Source organism: Vipera ursinii (genome assembly GCF_947247035.1).
Source record: "Vipera ursinii genome assembly, chromosome: 5".
NCBI classification, from domain to species: Eukaryota; Metazoa; Chordata; class Lepidosauria; order Squamata; family Viperidae; genus Vipera; species Vipera ursinii.
The window spans coordinates 63,073,910-63,099,670 of NC_139518.1; the positions used below are offsets into that span (position 1 = coordinate 63,073,910).

Genomic DNA, 25,761 nt, shown 5'->3' on the forward strand with positions numbered 1-25,761 from the left:
GAAGAGAAATACTGATTGGGACAATTGTTACAGTTAATAGCTATTCTTCTAAGAAGCGTAAAGTTTCATATATATAATAAAAATGCAAGATTAAATGTTCTTATATTGCATAATTGTGTTGAAAACATTTTTCTCTGTGTTTAAGATGTAGGATTAGAGAATGATTTTAAATTATGTCAAATGCACCCCAATTCAAAAGAAAAATCAAAGATTGAGTTTATTGCAGAGATCAAGATGTAATATTTAATCAGATAATAGGTGTAATAAGTATGGAAAAGATTTGAAAGTTTGAAAGAAATGGCTTATTCAGTTTCCTGTCAAGAGACAGAAGCCAATTGATATATTAAGTGTGATGATACATTTAGAGCTAGGATTCATCTGAATTAAAGAGCACTTCAAAAGGAGATGTTTTCCCCTCATGAGAGCTTTCATATAGGATAGGGTTTCTGGTCTATCTCACTATTATTTTGCTAGTTACAGTGAGGAGAAAAAATATTTGATCTCCTGCTGATTTTGTACATTTGCCCACTGACAAAGAAATGATCAGATTTATTTTAACAGTGAGACAGAATAACAAAAAGAATCCAGAAAAACGCATTTCAAAAAAGTTATAAATTGATTTGCATTTTAATGAGTGAAAGAAGTATTTGACCCCTTCGCAAAACATGACTTAGTACTTTCTCGCAAAACCCTTGTTGGCAATCACAGAGGTCAGACATTTCTTGTAGTTGGCCACTAAATTTGCACACATTTCAGGAGGGATTTTGTCCCACTACTCTTTGGCGATCCTTTTCAAGTCATTAAGGTTTCGAGGTTGATTTTTGGCAGCTCAAACCTTCAGCTCCCTCCACAAATTTTCTATGTGATTAAGGTCTGGAGACTGACTAGGCCACTCCAGGACCTTAATGTACTTCTTCTTGAGCCAATCTTTTGTTGCCTTGGCCATGTGTTTTGGGTCATTGCCATGCTGGAATACCCATCCACAACCCATTTTCAATGCCCTGGCTGAGGGAAGGAGGTTCTCACCCAAGATTTGATAGCACATGGCCCCATCCTTCGTCCCTTTGATGCGATGAAGTTGTCCTGTCCCCTTAGCAGAAAAACCCCCAAAGCATGTTTCCATCTCCATATTTGACAGTGGGGATAGTATTCTTGGGGTCATAGGCAGTATTCCTCCTCCTCCAAACATGGCAAGTTGAGTTGATGGCAAAGAGCTCGATTTTGGTCTCAGCTGACCACAGCACTTTCACCCAGTTCTCCTCTGAATCATTCAGATGTTCATTGGCAAACTTCAGACGTACATGTGCTTTATTGAGCAGTGGGACCTTGTGGATTTCAGTTCTTCACAGCATAGTGTGTTACCAATTGGTTTTTTGATGACTATGGTCCCAGCTGCCTTGAGATCATTGACAAGATCCTCCCATGTAGTTCTGGGCTGATTCCTCACCATTCTCATGATCACTGAAATTCCACGAGGTGAGATCTTGCATGGAGCCCCAGACGGAGGGAGATTTGACAGTTATTTTGTGTTTCTTTCATTTGCAAATAATCACACCAACTGTTGTCACCTTCTCACCAAGCTGCTTGGCGATAGTCTTGTAGCCCATTCCAGTTTTGTGTAGCTCTACAATCTTGTCCCTGACATCTTTTGGACAGCTCTTTGGTCTGATTGCTTCTGTGGACAGGTATACAGATAACAAACTGAGATTAGAAGCACTCCCTTTAAGAGAGTGCTCCTAATCTCAGCTCATTATTTATATAAAAACACCTGGGAGCCAGAAATCTTGATGATTGATAGGGGATCAAATACTTATTTCACTCATTAAAATGCAAATCAGTTTATAACTTTTTTGGAATGCGTTTTTCTGGAATTTTTGTGGTTGTTATTCTGTCTCTTACTATTAAAATAAATCTACCATTACAATTGTAGGCCAATTATTTCTTTGTCAGTGGGCAAATGTAGAAAATCAGCAGGGAATCAAATGATTTTTTCCCTTACTGTATTATATATTGCCCAAAATATATTTATTATTATTATTATACATTCCAGAATCAAAGGAGTTGTAGGACATATAAATGTAATATATTATTACTTTGTAATTATTATTTATTAAGCAATAGATTTACTACACACATATACACATACATTTAATTTAATTTTAATTTGTACATTGCACTGTTTTAATTTGCCCCGTAAACCGCCCTGAGTCCCTCGGGAAAAGGGCGGTATATAAATCGAAACAAACAAACGAACAAACTAACTAAGTAATCAAAATCAACTTAAGGAGATTGAAAAGAAAAAATCTTTAAAAATTCCCCTTTGAGCTTCCTTAAAACCTGTGACTATAATTTTTATACTATATATTAATTATACTAATACTATATTCATTAATTACAGATTATACTAATACTATATTCATTAATTACAGGTTATTATATATATTAATTATATTATATATTATAATGAAAGATATATGAATAGCACCAGCCTAAACATTATCCAAAGCCAGCAAAAGAACAAAATTAAAATGGTAAATTGACTGTATAGCTAGTATTTAAAAGAATACAATGTTCAAAGCCTTTTGAAATACCATCAAGAACCAAGCTATCCTCACAGAGATGTTCTTGCAACTTACTGGTCTGCAACCCTGATCTCTCATGAATATTTCATTGAATGGGTTGATTGTATTGGAAAATACAATTCTAAAAATAAAGAGGAATCAAACCATAGAGAGCTTAATAAGGAAACTATAAGACTTTTAATTAGGGTTGAAAATGTATTGGAATTTGAAAGTGATATAGCACATTGCCCCTCTCCCCTTCCTTATCTACAAAAGTTATTATTTCAGCATATGAGTGGAGTCTCACACTTGCACAGCTGATTGTTTACCCTTATTCTGCTAAAAGAGCATTGTCAATGAAAACAACCAAGTTATCAGCATAAGGTTTGCAAAAATAAGTCTTTTAAATAAATAAATAGGCAGGACCACAAGAAAAAAAGCTAGTCAGGATCCAGCATCAGTGATGATCTGGACTATTCACTCTTTAGAGGAAGAAGATGGTCTAGAGTACTATGAAAAGAGAAGAAAAATTGGCTGTACTTTGTTGTTCTTCACTGTCTATTTATAGTGGTACAACACTGCTTATCTTTGGCATATAGTACCGTTTTTATAATATTATTATTAATTCCCTTACCTAAGAATTAAAGTAAGGTTAGTTTCAGACTTTCTAAATAATTAATTCACTTTCTATATTATAAAAAGGATTCCACTGAATTTAGAATCTCAATTATATACATTATCTAGAAGCAGTAATGCAAGCTAAGTAAAAAAAAGTTAGGATTTAAATCCAGCAAATACATATATTGGTGTTACTAAATAATCCCTTCACCAGCCTATGAAGGCTTTGTCATGACTGTGTTTAGTAGCAGGATTTATATTTTTCTCCGTTGCATTGCATTGTAGTATATCTGTCTATATCTATATATCTATCGTCTGTCTGTCTGTCTATCTATCTATTGTCAAGTTTCCGACGTATGGGCTTTTCAAGTGACTCTGAGGCATTGTTTACCTTAAAAGTCCTTTATTAGCCTAATACACTGGCAAATGCTTGCTCAAAGGAAGCTGGAATCTGAAATCTCCACCCCTTGCACAATATATTAAAACACATTTCTCCACCTTTCTAATTTTGTCATTAATCATATTCTCCAATTAATTTAAAGAATCAGTTTCCCTTCCGTTAGAAAACCCGCCAAGGTCTTATCTTCTTTAGTTAAAGAGATGGCCTTGAAGGTGCAATCGTACTTATCCCCACTCCCAACCTTAACCTAAATCTCTTAAAGCAATACACAAGTTTAACATATGAAATGGCTACTTCTTCATCTCTTATCAAGCAATAACATTCGATGTTAGCAGCATTGACATCTATCTACCTTTTAGTTTCAAAGTTATCCTTTTCTTCATTAGAAGTAGAACCTATATTTGTAACAAATCACATATTAATAAAAGTATTTTTAAAAGAATAAAGGTTCTTTTCTATCCTTTCAAAAGTACCTGGGTACTGAAATAATTTTAAAATGAAATAAAATCACAATAGGTTCTTCTGGCATAAAAATGCTATAGTAATATAAAATGATGTTGAAGAAAATTATTTTTGTTCATTTAAGCAAAAGAATAAAATGAATCAAATCATAAGCCATTAGCTCTCTGCTATTTCTTCTTCCAGTGTTCTAGGAATATAAAATGTGTTGAAGAAGAGGCTGTGGCTATATATTCTGGGAAGGAAAAATACAAGGATTTATTGAAGTGATTTTCGTGGTTGGTCATCTTCCACAGGCAAACCAATTCAATTTATAGTCAAAGTTTATGATAATCAGGAATAGGTTTGAGTAGAAGCTTCCTAGACTAAAGTATATATAATTTCATTTATTTTAACTATATGGCCACATTTACATCTACAGTAACTCACCTATTGAGTTTAAAACGCTTTTAGTTCATGTCAGACATAGATGCTATTAAATTAGAGCACTCTAATGGTTCACAAGCATCTTCTAGGGGTCTGTTTTTTCAGCAACCTGTAAAGATGATGATTCTCATCAGGGAGGTGAGTAATCTACCGCTGAGATGGATGCATAATACTATATATCAGATGAGACATTAATCTAATTTTTAATAAGTATAAAATGTATACAAGCATACAGACATTTTTTTAAAAAAAATAAGAGCCTATATGTTTTAGTTTTATCATTTTAATATTTTTTCTAATTAATGTTAATTAAAAACTGATTTATACCAATTTGTTGTTCTCTCTTTCTCTGTATAAAATGTAAATTTGTTCACTTCACTTGAGATATAACCAAATATATAAACAATTAAGTATTGACAGCCTGCATTCACTTTTAAGTCTTGCTGCCGTTTGAATATCATTTCAAGTATAAGCAAGGGTAGGTCTTTGTTATTCTCTACGCTTAAAAGAAAAAAAAAATCCTAAACCTCTATTCATGAGCAGCCTAGTCATAGCTATGAATGGTGAAAACATTTATGAAGCTCTGACAACACATAATGCTTAGTGGTGATGAATCACTGGTATTCCTGTTTATCTGTCATAGTGTCCTAATGTTTTTAGGTCCCTGGTCTGCATTCTGAATCTCAATGTCATTTCTCCTCACATTTCTATTCTGTAGTCAGTTACGAATAAAGATCAATTGCCCCCTTTCCCCCCAAATTTAGGGGGAAAGCTGTAGTTCCATCCTTTCCAGGGATACACTAAAACTTTCTTTTAAATGATAGTTTGCAATGGGTCTGATGCAAAAGGAATTGGTCTGTCTGGAAATAACAACAACCAATAAACTACAACGTGAGATAGAAATACTGCTTCCTTCACCACAAGCATCTTTAGGAAGAAGCAGAAACTACTAATCAGAGAATAAGTCTGGTTAGGCTACATTTTATATGTCAAACTGTGCATTTTGAATCTTGGTCCTTCCCAGCTTAGTTTTAAGACTTTGTTGTCTATTTTCCATCAGGAAGAGAAAGGAAGGAATACTACAGGAAGCCTAAATCCTTATTTATATATGCCAACTGGGTTATGCTGTTGCATGTGTAGTTTCCCAACTACTTACTGAAAAATATATGCCAAAAACCTTTAACTGTGCATGGTAATTTCAATCATGAAATCAAGCTAAATCCTATAATCAGCCATAGGATCTCTGCTAGTAGGTCAACATTAAAAATTGTTGCTTTGATAAGACACAAACCACAGGGCCTCTTCAGTGCCATACTTGTATTTCCTCCCACATTCAGCCTTTCTGAGGCAACAAAACAATAATGCCATTATATAATGGAAACACAAATATGAAAAGCTTAAAGTTTCAATACACATAGTTAAAGGGTTGAATTACACTATTACATGTAAAAGAGCATGGACAAAATAAATGATCAGTTAAATCTAGAAACAATTGGAATCAATGCTGCTTTACTTGAAATGTATAGCCTGTCCTTGGGAGGAGATATAGTTTTAAATTTAAATAAGTGCTGTAAATAATTTTGGCTAAGCAAATGTTATTACACAGAACAATTGCCATGTTTATAATTGTCATCTTTAGCATGTACTAATCAGCAGCTTGTTTGGGGTGAAAGCAACTTCTAAAGCCACAAATGAAAAAAGCACATCTTAGTAATTTTGGTATGATGAAATGAATCGAAGAGGGAAAGTTTACTGGAGCAGAGGAAGCATGAACTACACAAAACAGGAAGTTGGAGATTGAAAGTTGCATTTGTTAAAATACAGCCACTGAACTGAGTAGCAAATATAGGCATTATGTCTCTTAGAAGGCTAAAAAGAGTGTAAGTGAGATGCAAAGGAACAGAAGTTGCAATCATCAAATAAAAACATAAATCTGAGTAAATAGCTGTGCTTGTTAAGTATGTTTTGAGCAATACTTTCAAAAAAAATATAAAACGCAGAACAATATATTCTGCACTTCATTTTTATGAACTAATCCTTTTCTTCTGGGCAGTTTCAGCATTCTGAACAATGTTTTTTGTTGCCTCCTAGTCTGTTCTGGTTTTAAATAATGAATGAGAGTTCTTGGGTAATCATATAGCAGATATTATTAGTTTTAACAAGACCCTTTGTTTTATGGCAAATATATGTAAGCAATATATATTAATTTTAATATTATTTGAAAGCAGTTGTTGCCAGAAGCATGTTTTTTAGAAGTACCTTTGTATTAAAGCACATATACTGGGAAATCATTAGAGATGCACTGAAATAGAAAGGTCATTAAGGCATTAATCCATTAAATCTAACTGTGAAGTTAGATACTAAATTATAATTTTCAGGTACTGTGAGTCAGGAATAATTATCATTAAAGTAATCCATATTAATAAAGGTGACACATATGTTGCACATGCTTTTCGAGCAATTCTAACACCTTCTGAGCAAACAGAAACGTAAATTGTTGAGCAGAATTCCTGTGATTTTTTTTCCCAAATGAGATTCTTATATATATATTAAAAAAAAATCAACTTACCCTTCTCTATGAGCCTCTCCCTTTTCCAACTCCTGAATAACACCCAACAAGACCTTTATGGTTTCCTGACTTGAGCTGATCAGATTCTCCATCATCTGTAGCTGTGCTTTCAAATCTACCACTTCAGTGTGAGGCACTATTTGTTGACATCCTTCACTCACAGCAACTGCTGTCTGACAAGGCTGTTTTCCTTCCATAGGTGAAACATTTACCTGAAGGGTCTGTTCGTTACATAAGGTAGACTGGCACTGTGCCTGTGTGGAATAGGCCTGAGCTGTACTTACAGCTTGTGACTGCAGACCATTAAGATGCAGAGTTCTTTTTCTGTCCTCCTCCTCGGCTGGACACAGAGACCAGTCATTCCCTGTTGCTGCAAAATGTTGCTGGTCAGCCAGTGAGGTGTGTGAACCAGATGCAGGCAAGTAGACAGAAGCTACTTCTGTCTTGAACACTTTTCCTTGGCTGGCTGGATTAGCTTCCTCATACCTCAATGGCCCAGCGTGGTGTTTTGCTTTGTCATGCAGCTGATAATCAGCCTCTTCTAAAACTGAAGCTGCTGAGTCCTGTAGAGGAGGTTCTTTACTACAGCTGTGCAAATCAGTGCTTATACATGTCTCCAAGCAGTTGTCCTTGGAAAGCAGCTCTATTGCATTCATGCGTTCATTAGTATGTGAAATAAATTCAGCTGTCACAAATCCAGGGACTTTCTTGCTACACTGAACAGCCTCTCCTGAGATTTTGCTGTCTTTCTCTTTAACATCAATTAGGAATCCATTGTTTTGACTTGGAAAAGTGTCCACTGAAGCTATGCTTTTGATTATATTTCCCTTTTTCCGGTCCAAAGGGAAGGTCTGGTAACACTTTTTAAGTTCAGGCGAAGTCTGAACTCCTGTACTTTTAGTAACATTCGGGATTGATCTTCGGGCAGGCACTGTCATGTATTTTCGGTAAGTTGCTCTGTAAGAGATGGGTTTTGCTTCTTTTTGGTCAGTCTGCTGTAGCAAAGAGAGCTGTTTGTCCCTTTGCTCATTCTGGGCCTCGCAGATGTCTTTGAATCTCACCTGTAGGGCTTTGTTTCTTTTCTTGATCTGCCGATTGGGATCCAATGCATATTTCATTTCTAAGGCAAGTGATGTTGCTGAATCAACGTCACTCTCGGAGACTCCAAGCAAGCATTTGCTGGGTTCCTCACTTCCTACGGTACCTGAAGTCAAAAGCAATGTTAGACAGACTGTTACTAACCTAGTTGTGGATGTTTTTATTCAAATGGCATGATTTTTTGTTTTTGTAAAAAAAACAAACCCAAACATTTAGAACCTTCTGGCTACCTAAAAATGGAGTCTTGCTTTTGGGAATGAGGAGGCAGTGGGTTTTGTGTATTATAAAATGCGTAAGTAACAATAATGGATTAATAGATTAGAACTTTAAAAATAGTAATATGCATACATGACCAAAGCAAATGAAGAAATCCAAAGGACATAGTAGTAAAATGTGCAGATTTTCAAGTTAGCCAGAATTCCTGTCATAGGGTGATACAACAATTAGACTAGTTTTTTGGGGATCTAAAATAGTTTAGACTCAGACAACATACTAAAATTATATATGTAGTAGTCCCAAATAGTTGTAGACATCAGATTACATCCTAATACAAAGAAATAAGGGGTGAGTTCCTCCTTTCTTATTTCAAAAAAATAGTCTTTTTTCTACAAAGAATATACGGATAGCCCTTCATTTAGGGCTATATGGGAACCCAGAATTTCCATCAGTAAGTCAAAGCATCCACAGACTGAAGCTGATTTTATGACTTTTTTGCTCCAACTGTTAAACACCATGGTCAGTTGAATATGGCGGTTGTTAAACACTGTGGTTGTTAAATACAAATTATTTTTTATTGCAAACCAAGCAAAAAAGGCTGGAAACTGGCAAAAAATGTCATAAATCATAGTCGCATGATCATGGAATGTTGCAACCATCCCTAAAGGCGAGCTAACTGCCAAGCACCTGAAATGTGATGTGACTACAGGGGTGTGTGCAGCCATCATAACTCTGGAACCATGTCATAAGTAGCTTTTAGGTGGTCTGCCATAACTTTGAATGATTACTAAGTAACAGTCATTAAGGACTACCTGTGCTCTTGTATAGGGGAGGGTATTCAAAAAACTATGTACTTTATCTTAGGAAAGTTAAATGCTGCTTTAAATTGTCTTATACTGACATCACTTAGTGTAATATCACTGTCCTCCAGATGTAAATGAGACAGTAAGCCCTCAGAATTGCATTATGCATATAAAAATGATGTATGCATAATGTTCTCCATGATGTTTTAATGGAGAGAGCAGTTCTTGCTTAAATATATATCGCTAAGAATATTCAAACATGGCCAAATGGACAACAACTATTAGCTATGATTTATGGGAAAATCATTAGTTCCACAGTGAGGAGAGGTGGGAGGGGAAAAACAGCTGAAACAGTTGTAAAATTTTTATATATTATTGACATTTTAACACTATACAGGAGGATATTTTCATTCTGCAGAATGATTGTCACTGAATAATTTTGGTAACAAACATATCCTTATAATTTACCTTCTACTTGGAGGTTCTTCATTTCATTTGCTACAGTTATGTTTGATGATAGCATAATTAACTCCTGAAGAGATTATAGATAGAAACAACTTACTGTAAACTTAAAACCATAAATTTAAGGCATGAAATTAAATCTCTAGTCGGTGCAGAAGCCTCAAATTAAAAAAAAATAGAACAAACAGATCTGCGTTTATTACTAGTCATTTTGGAACTGGAACTGATTGCAAATTGGGTGATACTCGTTATTTTTAAGAATAATGTTTAAGGGGAATGTCAATGTGTATAAGCAGCCATCTGTTTTAAAAGTGTTCCTATTTCTTTGTAGGCAAAGTTAGTAATTCTGAAAATGTGACCCTTTAACTGCTTTCTTGGCAATGGAACCATCCACATTTATTGCGTTTCAAATTACCACAGAATCAATATTCTAGAAGAAAAACATTACCCTACTTTTAATACAATGCACCAAAGTTATACTTTTATAGGGTATTCATACAGAAATAAGAAAATGTTAATTTTAAATGGCAAAATATTAGTTTGTGCTACATATTTAACGTCCCTACTGTGTTCAACTGTTAAACGTAACTAAGCTGTTGCAGGTGGCAGTTTTCTTGCACTTAGGGAGAAAATCACACCTTAGTTTATTATCTTGCTTTATATCTATTTTAAACATTTAGCCTGGTTGCTAAGACAGGAAAATAAGTTATTTCTGAAGAATAATGCCAAACTGCATGAGAAGAGAACATAACCCTGGTTAATTTTTTAAATTTTATTTTTTTTAAAAATTAAAGCTTGCTATTTTGTTACAGAATAAACTGAAGAAACAAACCAGAGAAAACACACTTAAAATGGAATAACAAATATTATTTAAACACACACACACACACACACACACACACACAAAATTTGGTGTAGTGGTGAAGGCATCAGGCTAAAAACTAGAGGACCATGAATTCTAGTCCAGTTGAGTGGCCTTCGGGTAGTCACTTTCTCTCAGTTCTAGGAAGGAAGCAATGGCAAGCCGCTTCTGAAAAACCTTGCCAAGAACTGTAAGGACTTGTCCAGGCAGTCTCAGAGAATCAGACACAATTGAATAATAAAAAAAGGTCAGAGTAAATTTGGTCATTTAAAATAAATGAATGACCCAAAACCAAATTTAAAAAAGTAGCAGTCATTCAAAACTATGAAAGATTTGCAGGAGTTTAGAGGTTAGAAATAAATGAGGATACTTTATGTACCCCAAAGCCAAGGAGTTAAGTAGCATTAATGGAGAAGGAAATACTACCTGTGCATAAAACAGGAGTAATATATAAAATTATTTAGTGGCATGAGAAAAGGAAAGTAGCAACCACAAGATTAAGCATATCAGTAAGTATACTAATAGCTTATAGTTTCTGAATACTGAAATAGCAACTTTATTATCCTGAAAATGAAGTGTGCTTTCAATTTTACTCCATCAGCCAAGAAAATAAATTCAAAATAATTCACAAACCTCATTCATTTCAGCTACTCTGAAAGAGCTAAAGTATAGTGTTTAAAAGACTATCTTTAATATTTTTGTACATTTATTACTTTGATGCAACTGTAAAGTAAAGTTGGTTAGTGAATAAGAATTGGGTATGCTTCAAGGGCTGTAAATACATGTATTATAATACTGAACTAAATATATCTGGGATACAAAGTGACTTTAGGACAGTAATTTGATGGATGAATTCATCTTTGCTAAGACTCTTAAGTGCATGAGTTCTGTTTGCTCTTTCTTTTTAGAAAATGAAATGTGTTCACTGATTTTAATTTATTCATTTCTATAGCACTTCACTCTAAAATCACCATGATTCCTTTATTTATCCTGTCAGGTATTAGGAGTAACTAAAATTAAATATAGTAGAACACAATAACTGTTCACCTATCTCACAGCACGAGAAAACATATGGCACTATTCTTAGATACAAGTAGGTACCAAATAAAAATACTAAATATGGAATAGGGAATGAGGTCATATTTTAATATTAAATTGCTGATATCCACATGCTGTTTTTTGTTAATTTTATGGTTCAGAAAGTCGGTGGGCTTACCTATTTGCTTACTGTAGTTTTGAAAATTAAATACTATGGGGTACTATATTTTAGAAAGAAATGTGAGATTAATAGTGGTAATACCCAACCCTATTGGTGTTTTGTAAATCCTTGAAAACCTGGATGTTGGGTCCTGTAGTTTTGGCTAAGCTCATCATTGCAGCTTTCTCACGTGACTATGGCTGGATTCTGACTGCCTTTGGTTGCCACTGTGCTATACTGTGTCTGTATTATTACTATTACTATAACTACTACTACTACTACTAGTAGTAGTAGTAGTTATTCCTTTTGTTCTACTGGCTTTAATCCTGTGTTTAGTGCCCAGAACCACTATTTTTTAGATGTGGGGATGTATAAACCAACTATAAATAAATGCAGAAACAAAAAACCCTAACCTTTATACAGTAAATGGGAACTAATTCTCGAATAAATTTATCTATATGATTAGTCACTTGTTTAATCACTGTAGCTTGAATTATTTTTCTTCTCCACTCAGTATTTAACTTATATGAGGTTTCTTAAACAAGTTACATATTTTTATATAAACTACTGTACATCACACTGTGTGTATAGAAGTTCTATTAGATAAAACCAAGAGAAAACCAGCGACATACCACTTACTTTCATCATTGAGGGATTGTGAGGCTGGAGATGAAAGATTCCTCATCTCATGATCAGTTCCTTTGGCCATCTTGTTATTTAGCCTAAAATATAACAAATATACTATTACTAATTGGTTGTATATGGTCCTGAAAAATAAAAACCCTTTTTAACTTCAATAAATCTTTGTGTTTTTGGAAACACCAAAATAATCCACTCTAAATGATGCTTGAATACATGCCTTGAGAAGTGTTGGCAACCTAACAGTAGTCAAACAGAAAAATATCTAGCAGCTATTATTAAGCACCAATCAGATTTTGGACATTCGTTTAGGGAAAATTTTAGTATATATTTACATGGTTATCCTATTGTTAATAGACACTTTATGCTTGAGCTTGTAAATGACTATCAACAGGTAACACAATCCTTATCCTGTGACTATTTGTTCAGTGACTAAAGTTACAATAGTGTTGAACAAATGGTGGTTAACGACTGATCCTCAGAATTCTGGCCATCTCAACATCCCACTGCTTGATCGCCATTTGTAACCTTCCCTGTTGGCTTCCTCAGAAAGGCAGTGGGGAAGCCAGCAAGGAAGGTTGCAAGTCCTCCACCACACACACACACAAACACACACACCAGTCCCTCTGTGCTTGGTAACCGAGACTGCAGGGATTGTTGTCACTAAAGCATGGCGGCTGTGCTTTATGACCGCATCACTTACTGATAGCAATCTCTGCGGTCCCAGTTGACATTGTACGTCAAAGAATACCTGTTTGCATGTAGTTTTATTTAAGGAATAAAACTGTATCATTATACTATATATGCACATTAGGGCTATGTCTGCAATGAGTAAAAGCAGAGAAAGACTGAAAGACTGATCAAATATATAGTAACTGGCTTATTTAGAACAGAGTGACTTCCATTTCTCATACAAATTAAGAACTGGCTTAGTTTCAAAGGCTATCCCGTTTTACTGATTCTCCCACCCCTTTCAAAACATTGTACAATTAATTAAATGAAAAACATTTATTTTAGCGGTGGTGGAGGGAACCAAACCTATGGGGTTGAAGGCTTTTCCAATCATAGTTGACCCATCTGAAGAGAAACATTAGGAATACCGATGTAACCTAACAGTTAAGATTCTGAACAAGGAAGGATCCCTAAATTCTAGTCCTGACTTAGGCACAGAAACTAATTGGATGACTTTATCCCAGTTGCTTTTTTTCAAGTCTATGAAAAACATGGCAAATTAATTCCAAAAATACTGCCAATTGCCCAAGTCCATTCTGTAATGTATGGGTTTTTACTGCTACCTTGATGTGAAGAATTTGTGTTAGACTGTTAGTTTTTTATTTCTGTCTTGTACTTCTTTACAGAATTTGATTCCTATCCATCTTGTGCACTTTTCAGAAATGGAACTGGTTTTTCTTATTTTTTCCTTGATTTGTCTTCACAGTATCTTTATTGCTTTCCTTCACATAATGAAAAAAGGGAAGGGGGAGGAAGAAAATAACTGAAATATTGGAGAAGCCAAAATGTGAGAAGGAGGGATATGTTTAAACAGTAGTAATATTCTAGATGATCTACAGCGTTATTGCTAGAAAATAAAACTATATTACTAATGTGTTTTATAAAGTATCTTCCATAAATATTTTAGAAAAGAGAAATTGACACTGTGATACAAATATATCTAATTAAACTTTAAGCAAAATGGACAGTAAATGTGAGACAAAAGCTACACACTGGGCATCAATAAAAAGCAGGAATTAAACTGAAATTGCTGGAAAACCAAGCATCTTAAATCAAAATCTTAAGAATTAAAGATAGTAATCTAGAATCAAATAAAGGTATTGCTACTAATCATGAGACTTTACCAGAGAGCTATAATTCTGAATATGTATGAAAAAAAAACCCTTTAATACAGTACTAAAACAGTTTCTCCCGTCTACTTTGCAAGTACAGCTTGATTATTAGGATGGTTTTTTTGTTTTTTTTTAAAAGGAGGTTGAGGTATTTTTGAAGGGACAGCAAAGAATATAATTATTCAATGCTGGAAAGATAGTTTGAATTTACCACTTTGGATTTAGAAATCTGTTCACTGTTTTGTTATGAACAAGTATTCTAATTATGTAATGTAAAGACCCATTAATATTATTTCTCTAGTCAAGTTTTAATGATTTATTTAATAATCATGCTGAGTGATATTCCTATATTACTATATGAGGCTTTTATTTAAAATTGATTTTTTCCCCAATCGGAACTTTTCATTTATGAAGAAAGCCAAATTGTTATCAAATAAATATAATACACAGCAATAAAAAACACTTAAAAATACTGTCATTAAGTTTGTAAAATATATGGACTGTCAAGATGCATAAAACACTTGGAATTAAACCCGCTTAAATCTGACACACCCATTTTGAATATAAAACAGTGGTTCAGAGTACATGTGCCGTTTTTAAAAGTTTTGAAAGTGTTTTGAATTCAAGATTTGATTCAAACATTCTGCACACAAGTGGACTGAATTTGATAGTTGTACATAGCAGATATTTAATGTAGTTTGTGACATATTACTATCTATAGTAGAGAAGGTGATTTAATGGAAGTTAAGGTTCCAAAGAGAAGAAATGGCAATGGCATTGGGCTAAGTGCTGGGGAAGGAATGTAAGTCTTTCCCATTGTAGCCCCTTGCCCAATGAAACACCCTCCCCACTAAGATCCAACAGGCCCTTATTTTTCTATCTTTTTGGAGAGTATTTAAAGTCTGGGCTTGGTATAGGGCGAAGTCGAGAATGTGGGTGTATCAGGGATGCATGGCTGGGTCATCAGGTTTTTCTGTTTTCAGTTTTGTTAACTGCAGACAGGTAGTCCTCAATTTATGACAATTGAGCCCAAAATTTCTGTTGCTAAGCGAGAGAGTTGTTAAGTGAATTTTGTCCCATTTTACAACTTTTCTTGCCATAGTTGTAAAGTCAATCTGGCTTCCCCATTGTCGTTTGTCAGAAGGTTGCAAAAAGTGATCACATAATCCTGGGACATTGGAACCATCATAAATGTCAGTCAATTGCCAAGCATTAACTGTGAAAAAAGTTTTTCCAGTGTCATTGTAATTTTGAATGGTTACTAAAGGAACTGTTTTAAGTCCAGGACTTCCTGTATTGTTTTATTGGTTGGAAGCCACCCAGAGTTGGTTTAAGATTGACAGCTATACAAATGTTGAAATCAACCAACCAATAAATAAATCATTTGAATCTGGATTAAAGTCCATGTGGAGGTCATCCATTTGGAGAATTTCACCATAGCTGTGAGACAGTGAAGAAAGCCTACTATTGCCTCTTCAAATGACAGGGTTTTTCCCCCAAAACTTCTGTCTTTGCTAGGATTCATATATCAACCGAAACGGTTGGTAAATTACTGTGTAAAATTTGTAGATCAATAACAGTTGATTCTGGGAGTTCCAATGTTAGAAAATATGAGATTAGTAGATCCAATTGACAATTGTTTATCCAGCTATTCTGGATTCTAACTAGTTAATTACGATACTTACAAGGTATTTGAAATGATGAAGGCTACCTTTTGTTTCTTTAATCCTTGTCCCTACATTCTAATTAAATTGGGCCCAGTGCTAGCTGGTCTCACAATTAAACAATAATAAATGATTTTCTGAAGGTTAGATTTACTATTTAAAAAATTTAGGTTTTAGTTTTACAATTAGATTTACATACAGAGTAAATTATGAGAACACTTTTAAAAAATGTTCCCTTCAATCTGGAGAAAGTTCACAATCTGATTGGAGAAATTATGACCCTAACTCTGTTCTCATAAGTATTAACCCAATCCAATGAACTGAGCAAGTCTGCATCATCAATTTGTAGGAGAGATGTGCAACTGCAACCACAAACTGACCGTCTTGGCTTATGCTGTCTCACACAGATCTGTTGTACTATTGACCCCAAAATTTATGTTGTTGAAACATTTGTTAATTTGCCCCATTTTATGACCTTTTTTGCCAGTTAAGTGAATCACTGTAGTTGTTAATTAGTAACACGGTTGTTAAATGAATCTAGCTTCTCCATTGACTGCTTGTCAGAAGGTTGCAAAATGGGATCACATGTCCCCAGGACATGGCAACCTTCATAAATATGAGTCAATTGCCAAGCATCTGAATTTTGATCACTTGACTATGGGGATGCTACAATGTTCATAATTGTGAAAACTGATCATAACTCATGTTTTTCAGTGCTGTTGTAACTGAATGCTCACAAAATGAACTGTTGTAAGTCGAGGACTACATGTATATCATTCTCACACCAATTCAAAGGAACTGCATTTGTGTGCATGTGCCTTTGAATCAGTTTTTGACTCCTACTGATTGTCTGAACAAGTCCATGCAGTTTTCTTGGAAGGTATTTCAAAAGTTGTTTTCCACTGTCTCCTTAAGGATGAGAGAGTGAGTGATTGGTCCAAGATCAGCCAGCTTGCTTTTGTGCCTAAGGCAGGATTAGAACTCCTGATTTGTAGTCAATACCTTACCCTCTACACCACTATGTCAACAAATTGATTCTATATTTAAGGGCTTAAATGACTGCAAAATGTGTGTGTGTACACACACATACATACACATATTCCACTGACTTTAGAATGTACAAGAAAATCCTTTTTAACTACCAGCAACATGAACCAAAAAATAACAGAAGTACCAAAGATAAGGATTGGTTTGAAATCCTTTGGAGGCTTTTTACTTTTCAGTAGATACAGTATATTTTTTAAAAGGGGAAAAAAGGTTACTGAACCTGTAACAAAGCACAAGGCAAATCCACAATGTACTAAACTGACTGAATGCTTCTAGTTTAATCTGTCAAGCATTTTGTGGATTCTGTATTCCACTTATTAAGCATTGAGTTATCATTTCAGTTTAGCTCATAATTTGATAGCTGTATTTCAAGTCAGGGAAAAAAACATTAAAAATCATTCGGATAGTATGAACTTTTCACTTCTATATGATGCCAAACACTGATGTCCAAATTTGTCACAAGAATCCGTACAAAGAATTCAGTAATATGAGATAGGGGAGGGAATGATGGCAATTGTTTAACTGAAGCCATAGGGTACAGTGATAGAACACTGCTGATTATACATAAAAGTTAAAACAGTTCAAACTATGTACATAAGTGTTGTTGTTTTTTTCTGTTGAACACATTTACTTATGGTTAGGAAGCCATGTGAAAAAATTAGTGGAGAGGAGTTAATTGCCATTTAGCTTATTTTTCATGAATATACAAGATTTTTGCAGTATCAGAAATAAAAACTAAAATCAGAGTGAACAGGGTTGACTTTTTTCCTCCCAAAAATATATATAATCTATAAGCCCAGCACAAATAATGCCAGATCAATTTCAGGATTCAGAAAATACTTTCACATAGCTTCAATGCTGATTGATGAAACTTCAGCTAAAATGTGGCAGTTACAAAAGGAGCCAAGCCAAGAGGAATAAATGTATAAAATAATTTGAGTATACTTTTGAGGAACAAAAAAAAATCATACCACGTTCAATTAAAAAGAACAAGGAAGATCTGAGCACTTTCTGATGGTATTCAGGATAGTACTCCAAGAATAAAGTTCAAGAACTCAATAATACGATTGCAATCCCTGACTTAGTAGGTAGAAAAAATAGAGGTAATATTAAGAAATGCTTCAGTCTTTCTCCAATACTATAGTAAGCCTGAAGGAAAAATGTGCTGATGTAGAAATCACAGCAACAGCAGCTAAACTAATTAAAAAATTATGTGAAGATGTTTCAAGCATCTGATTGAATAAATAACATCTGCAGAAGAAAAACAATGCTTATACTGCAGAACTTTCAGAACTCTCACTACACAAAAAAGACAAAAGTGTTTTCTCAGTAGTTGCTTATAACTATTGCACAAACAACTAAAGACAATTTTTTCTCAAATTGTGTAGTTTCACAAATGTTTAGCAATGTTATTTCACTTTAGGGATTCTAAATGATTAGTTTATTTTGTCATTGGCTTCTGTTCTTCATGTACTGAAACATGAGAAGTGTACCATTCCTTCTTTGGATACAACTAGGTGCAAGTCAGTTTATGCAATAAGAGCATAACAATGTTGATCTCCATATCAACAAATTAACATCTTTTCTTTTCATAACATGGACATGATTAAGAGTCTAAGACCAGTAGCAATTGGAGTCTATAGTCTAGGGCTTTTCAACCAGTGGTACGGGTACCACCTGTGGTACATTGGCACCTGGCAGGTAGTATGCGACCATCCTAAAAAAGTGGTAGCAGGGGAGGGGAATGAGCTGAACTGGTGACGGCACCGCACAAGCCTGAGTGAGAGATGGCTGGAGCTGCAGGGCTGTCAGGGCTGAGCGGAAGCACCAGCATCAGTGCTTCTTCGGGGCTGTCAGGGCTCAGTGGAAGCACCAATCAGCTGGAATGTTGCAGCATCTCCAGGGTCGTGATTTACATTCAGATGCTTGGCAACTGATTCATATTTATGACGGTCAGTGTCCCAAGGTAATGTGAAGTGACCAAAACCTGCTGCAGATGGAGGGGGAATAAAAACCAAACTCCCCCACCCCACCCCCACTGCCAATCCTCAACAGAAATGCTACAATGAAAACCTCGGACTGGAGGAAGAGTACCGCCGGGCAAGCAGGCACGCGTCTTGGTTGGCTGTGGGTTGGGGGGCACTTTTTTTAGTGCCATTGTAACTTCAGTCACTAAGCGAACTGTTGTAAGTCGACGACTACCTGTACTTCACTTTTTTCCTTTTTTGGGGAGGGGGGGTCAAGTTTTTGACACCTTGCTAGGCGACTGGCGGTACTTGGATGTTGCCATATCCTAAAAGTGGTACAACGGATGAAAAGGTTGAAAAGCCCTGCTATAGTCCAATTTCACAGTAGCACCTAGAGCCCAACAGACAGGTCCGTGTTACTATAAGAATTTGTTTCATCACTGCTCTTTCCCTGAACTGTATTAACCACTGATACACAAAGAGCTATTGTGTGTGAAATCTGCTAGTTTCCAATAAACCTTTGCAGAGTGTTTCAATGGTATAATATCTGACAGATGTCCTGGATTCGCCCTCCTTGTGCAGAGGACTCAAATGCCTATAAAACCATGAGACATATATTCAACCTCATTTTTCTTAATGAAAAAAAAATACTGCCATTGTTATTTTTTTAACCACTATGGCAAAAGGCATTAGCAGTATGGGTAATGAAGCAAAAGTAACTAGTCCAGAATAATTATTCTATTGTTAACTGTGCTGAACAGGGATAGGTATATTTTCTATGGTGTATTGATGATATAAACCGATAGTTGTGGTTGAAAGTTGCATTATATGGCAATGATTTAATGTATGCTTTGTGACAAGACAGTGGCACGTGAAAGAAAGCATTCTTACTGATACTGCCCCAACATTTGAATAATCCCTGAAGAATCCACCAATTCAGTCTGATGGAAAAGAGTGTCAAGTCTTAAAAAGTAAAAGGAAGCAACAATATAGTGTTACCTATGATATAAAACATTTTATGAGAGAGATCAATCTCATCATAAGGAAGCAAGTGTACAAACAGGGTTATGTCTATATGATTGAAACTAAAAAGCGAAACAGAATATGAAAAAAACAGTACGGAAAGAAGCAATACTGTTTCTGTATGGTTTCAGTAACAGAGATGGTAAACGTGTTGAAAGGTATCCCGAAGTAATGAGAACAGATGGCTTGCTTTTTTTATGGAAAATTATTCCCATGCATGGTAACCACTGATTACAAGCTTTTATTCCAAGATATATATGTATACTGTTTGTGTGTGTGTGTGTGTGTGTGTGCGCGCATCTCCATGTGTATGGAAATGAAAATCCATCAAAGTGTTTTATTGAAGGACATAAGTGCAGTATCATTTATGGGTTGGTCTCTCACCTGAATTGACCATTGCACGGTTATGAGAAACAGTTAGCCAATAGGAACTCAGACTAGGGAAAGGGGTACAGAAAATATACAGCAACATATATGAAGTCAATTAATACTACTGTGCAATTCTATGAATGGTACAAAGAAATCCTTGAAATAAATTTCAGAGCTCAATTTGTTAATCAAATATAACAATTTCCTTTACCAAAAGAATTAAAGAAAAATCAGCACTGCATCATGAAATAGCCCAGGCTGATTGTCAGATGCTATTCCAGAGTTTAAGAAGGACTGTAATAGTAGACAAGGTATATCTATAAGCCAGCTATGACAAAAACTGTGTGGTTAGGACTGGAACAGTCTTTGACAGCTACAACAGAAGTTTATGTGTTGAAGGAATTGCCTCTTGTAACTCTCTTCTCTGTCAACTGTAGCAACTGTTATATTTCTTGTACATACTTATGGAAAGGTCATACTTATATTTCATGATTCCTCTGTAAAGGATGCATCTGATTTGAAAATATATAGACATTCAATTTCAGCTGTTAAATGCATAAATGTATAAACAGTACTGACAGTAAAGGGATTTTTTAAGTTAAAAGGTTTAACAAACAATATATAGATTTTAATATGCTCAGTGATAGGAACAAGCAAAATCTTGAACAAACCAATAAAAAACCATACAAAAAAGAGTTGCCACTTCACAAAAAAATATTGTGTTTGCAGAAAAGTCTGTACTCTTCGCTCAGAGAGTAAATAATGCCGTTTAGATCAAAACAAAAACAGGATTCAGGTAATAACAAAATATGAATATAGAAGAGATAAAATCAGCACTGCATTTGAATCTTAGTCATAACTTGTTCTTTGTACATGAGTTATGTTGCTACTTCTCAAGTATTTGGCAAAGGAAAAAGGATTTGAAGATTAGGGAAGGATATAGTGTTCAACTTGAACTCTGTCAACATATTATCAATTCTTGGGAAATTGTAACAGCTATGTTGCAGAATCAGCAATTGTGTCGCGTGTCTTCTAATAAAATTTTATATGCAATAGCAGTTTTATATATTTTACTGTAAACTTAGTTTGAAATAACACACTGTGAACTCACTAAATGTCAGGTTTTTTTTCACGTGGTGGAAAAATGCAACTTGCGTTGAAAGAAACATATACTACCATGAGTTTCTGTACAATGTGAAAGTACTTAAATAAAATTATAGTAACATTCCTGCATTTCCTAATGTAAACATTTTGAGACAGTACATTTACTTAAAAGGAACATTATGGTCAGCCTTCCTTAAACCTATGCCAAAGAACCATCAAATATGTGAGTACTGTAAGTGAGAGGCAGTGAAAATAGGCTAAGAAAAGCTGTGCAGGATCAGATGAAGGACAATCTAATCGTGCATTCTGCTCCCTTTATGGCTATGAAAAAATAGTGAATATATGAACACACCTGGTGCTGAAAATTCATTCATCCATATTAATCTGATATCAGACATAACCAAACCATACAAACTAGTAGTCTGATAGTCTTTATCCTCTATAAATGTATTGATTTAATTTATATTGCATTTTTGGTTCAATCCCCTACTTAAGAATTATCTAAGTTGACAGTCATCACTGCAACTATGTTGGCATAGTCCTAAATCCTATTCAGGATATTTAACTACGCAGAAACAGACACGGCCTTATCTCTTTACTTGCCCAACTTCCTAGTTTGCTGCATAAGGGATAGAGTCTGAAAGATAGGAAAATAGAAGTGGAGGGGAATAACAATGCTATTGTACAACTACACTCTGTCCTAGTTAAATGCTTTAATTGATAGTACTATAGTTTTGAGATTGTTTTTCTATTTGTGATTATTCTAGCTGCTCATGTAGAACTTAAGGTCCCATCTTATAACTGTCTTCCTGCATTTTATAAACTCACCTCGGCCAATAATTTGGTTGGCCTGCAGAATTAAACGTAACTAGAACCCAAATGCCAGTTTATAAAACAATTTTAAAAACTGTAAGCTGCAAAATGTTTGGGGGGAAATCCAAGCACTATCTTGAAACTAGTACGTTGATTCATTGGACTTCTTTAATAATGGGTCTTCTTTCTGTTGAAGATATAAAAATCTGGTTTGTACAGTCTTCTGTGTTTTCTGAATATCCAAGACTACATGTAGATTACTGTAGTCTTTGAATTTTTGTTATGCCCTTAGCCCCAGGTTCTGTGAATTAAATTATTCATGAATGTACACTGGAGCATTAATCACTTGTAATGATTCATGAATGAGGTTATCTAAAAATGTTAAACCCTATGCTGTAATTATTCACGCTGACAGTGTCTTGACATAAATCTGTTTGAAACTTTACAGTTGAACTGTGAAGCTAATTTATATAGAATTCTCTTTGAGAATTGTGTACTGAAACAGTTGAGTTTACTGAGCTGTCCATTTTTTTCAATGATACAGGTTTGTGATGAAGTCATCGCATGAACTAGAGTCATAATAACCCAGCAAGAAACAAACAGAATCACCATGTTTTATATAACTATTTTTAAATTTTAAAGGAAAAACATGCTACCTGACTCATCATTTAATGCAGTGTCAATTGCATCATATCCTGGTTTCAATCATTTGTTCAAAAACTACTTTCAAGTGATGTGGCAAAATTTCATTAGTTTTATTAGTTATTAGTCCAAATCGTCTGGGTATGTTCTACTTTACTGGTGATGTCACATGCAGTGATGTAAACTGTTTAATGGATTAGATATTAACCAACTGCACTCTTAACTCACTGATCAGTAAAATGTATGCAGAAGGATATGAACATACCCAGTTACATGTCTTAATCTCAGTGAGATTAATAAAGGGGAGAATATTTTGCACATAAAATGAATGTGTCTATGAAACATTTGCATGTTATGTTCATAAGTTGCTTATAAAACATTAGCATTTTAAAAGGATATTCAGTAGTAGTATGTTTTTTATGCATACTGCATGCAGCCTGAAAATCTTCCTTAAGTTGCAAATACAGATATATGCCTTAGGAAAAAGAAATTTGATAAATGCCAAAACAGTAGCATCAATAATGATAAGAGTGATTATGTTATTCCTCAATTCTAACCAAGTGATCCTTAAACTTGGGATTTGTCATTTAATACCATTAAGGGCAAGATCCACAGAGCCCTACAGAAGCATCGTTTATAAATGAAAACTAGAGTAATTTCAGAACTATAGAACATCTTTGGCAATGCAATCTGGCAGTCTAGCATATTGGTCAGGCGACGTCACTACAGTTCCTCCATCTAATATTGCAAATTAAAGGGTCAAATACATTGAGTTGAAAAGTTTGATTGCATTCTGTAAAGTTTAGGGACAGAATCATAATTAAAAATTACTATTTTGTATTTTTTCATTTATACTATTTTGTTCAAATTATACAAAGTATATAGAAAAAAACTATTTTTTGTGTTTTTCTGGTCTTTTATAAAATTCTGTGTATATGTATTAATACTGGATACTACAATTGTTTCTTCTTTTAGTTTTCTCTATACTGTTCCTCCCCATATTGATTAGAAGTTTGACTATTAATCCCATCACATCTGGACAGCATTATGTTAAGGGTGGCTGGTTTTCTATTAGTGGTTATAGTTGCTGCTTCTGACTCAAGGCATATTTAAGAACTTTTAAAATTAGGCTGCAATTCTTTATCCAATGTTTGGAATAAAGCCCCCTTGAATTCAATAGGATTTATTGTGTATATACCTTTAGGATTGCTTTGTTATATTTGATATAAAAGTAAAAACACTATGTACTTTATTTCTCAGCTCTAAATTTCTTTGGGTGAGGGAATTAATTTTAAAAACAGTTCCGCTTTCTTTTTCTCATATGTAGTAATTACTTCACACTTCATGGTGGGTCACATAATTCTAGTGTTAAGTTTACTGTTCAAACATTTTAGATAAAATAACTTTGCAGCATTCATTTGAAACTATAATATTTAACCCACTATAAATGTATTTAAAATTCATGTGATATAAATCAATATAAATTCAAAATTGAATGCATGAACTGATTAAAAACACTTTAAGAGAAAATTGTGCAGACATTGTTGAAAAATGCAGTTATCTACCTAGTAAGATTAATCTATTGCTAAATTCAGCAATTTGCATTTTTGCTGCTTATAAGCCGAACATAAATAGTAAAAACTAAAATTTATTGTAAACTTTAGTAAGACAATCTACCTGTAACATGAAAATATGTACATATGTGTGTGCGCACGCGCACACACATACATGTAGCTATTTATCTTTCTAGTTTAACATCTCTATTAAAAACTTAGTGAAATTATTAGTATATGCATAATGATGGAACGGCCAAATCACGTGATGCCTGCCCAGTAATTTTTCATCCATAATCTTGATCCCTAACCTACATATGTCCGGAATCAGGGATAGAGAACACATGACAGATATGAGCTTCAGAATGCAGAAAGGTAAAAAAAAAACCCACATGGACAATTCTTTGTATCATTTTGTTTGTATACCTTTGGGAGAAGGGCGGTATAATAATAATAATAATAATTAATAATAATAATAATAATAATAATAATAATAATAATAATAATAATAATAATAATAATACGTCTTACCATTATTTTACTACAACGTGCATTTACTTTCCAAAATTGGGATGCAATGAATGATCTTCTCAATCTCTTTTCCAGCTACTACTGAGTTAAATAACCCCCTCTGTGCCTGTCAAATCTAACCCATTTCAACCGGCAAGGTCGAAATTACACCACTTCACTGCCTGCTCTAGCTTTGCGGTAGGAGGAGAGGCTGCTGCTGCTGCTGCTCCTCCTTTGGGACAGGATCTTTGGAGGCCACGTTCAGAGAAACACAGCATTTCGTTCCAGGGCTTGCATTTGAACTCTCCAACCTTTTCTATCCCACCCCAAGCCCCCCTCCAAAGCCAGGCCCTCTAGCTGCAATCTTTGCGCCCAGTTAATTATTGGAGCTTGCTGTAGCGTTTTATTAAGTGGAGAAGCCGAGGTCACAGGAGAGGATTTTCGAGTGCTAAAGACGCAAGGCGGACACCTTCCCCCCCCCCTCTCGGTAGTATATGAGGCAGCAGGACGCAAGGTCCCGGCGAGCTGGCCGCTGTGGCTTTGGATCCCGACCCGCGCTTTTTGCCCTCTTTTCTTTTCCGTACCTGGTTCATCTGAATGGGGTTTACCTGGCTTAGTGGGCTCGAAAGGGGGAGGAGGAGGAGGAGCAAAGCTTTCGTTCTTTTCGGAGCGCGGTTCTCCTCACACCCCTCCGGCTTCAAAGCCTGGAGATAATCGCGCCAAGGTCCGCGGTGTGTCTTTCTGAGGGAAGTTCTCTACCGCACGCCAACTTGGCGGGCACGTTGATTTTACTCGGGATAGTCTCCGGGATCACGCAGCCCCGAAGGGCGGATCTCAGTACCGTCTCATTGCTGGACGCAAAACGAGTAGTAGTAAACGGAGGCGGCGGCGGCGGCGACGAAAATCTTCAGAAC

General features: G+C 35.1%; 2 protein-coding genes across 5 annotated transcripts in view; one reads left to right on the forward strand and one right to left on the reverse strand.

The window, feature by feature from the left end:
• The window catches only part of DOCK1 (dedicator of cytokinesis 1), a 455,801-nt gene that overhangs the window by 191,812 nt on the left and 238,228 nt on the right, over positions 1–25,761 (forward strand). The window lies entirely within an intron of this gene.
• Positions 1–25,761, reverse strand: part of INSYN2A (inhibitory synaptic factor 2A) — a 106,098-nt gene that overhangs the window by 79,392 nt on the left and 945 nt on the right. For both annotated transcript variants that reach the window (XM_083364108.1, XM_083364107.1), the window contains exons 2-3: positions 12,312–12,394; positions 7,034–8,237 (exon numbers count right to left, since the gene is read on the reverse strand). In XM_083364108.1, coding sequence (XP_083220234.1) covers positions 7,034–8,237; positions 12,312–12,381 — 1,274 coding nt within the window. In that variant the 5' untranslated portion in view covers positions 12,382–12,394. The remainder of the gene's footprint in view (positions 1–7,033; positions 8,238–12,311; positions 12,395–25,761) is intronic.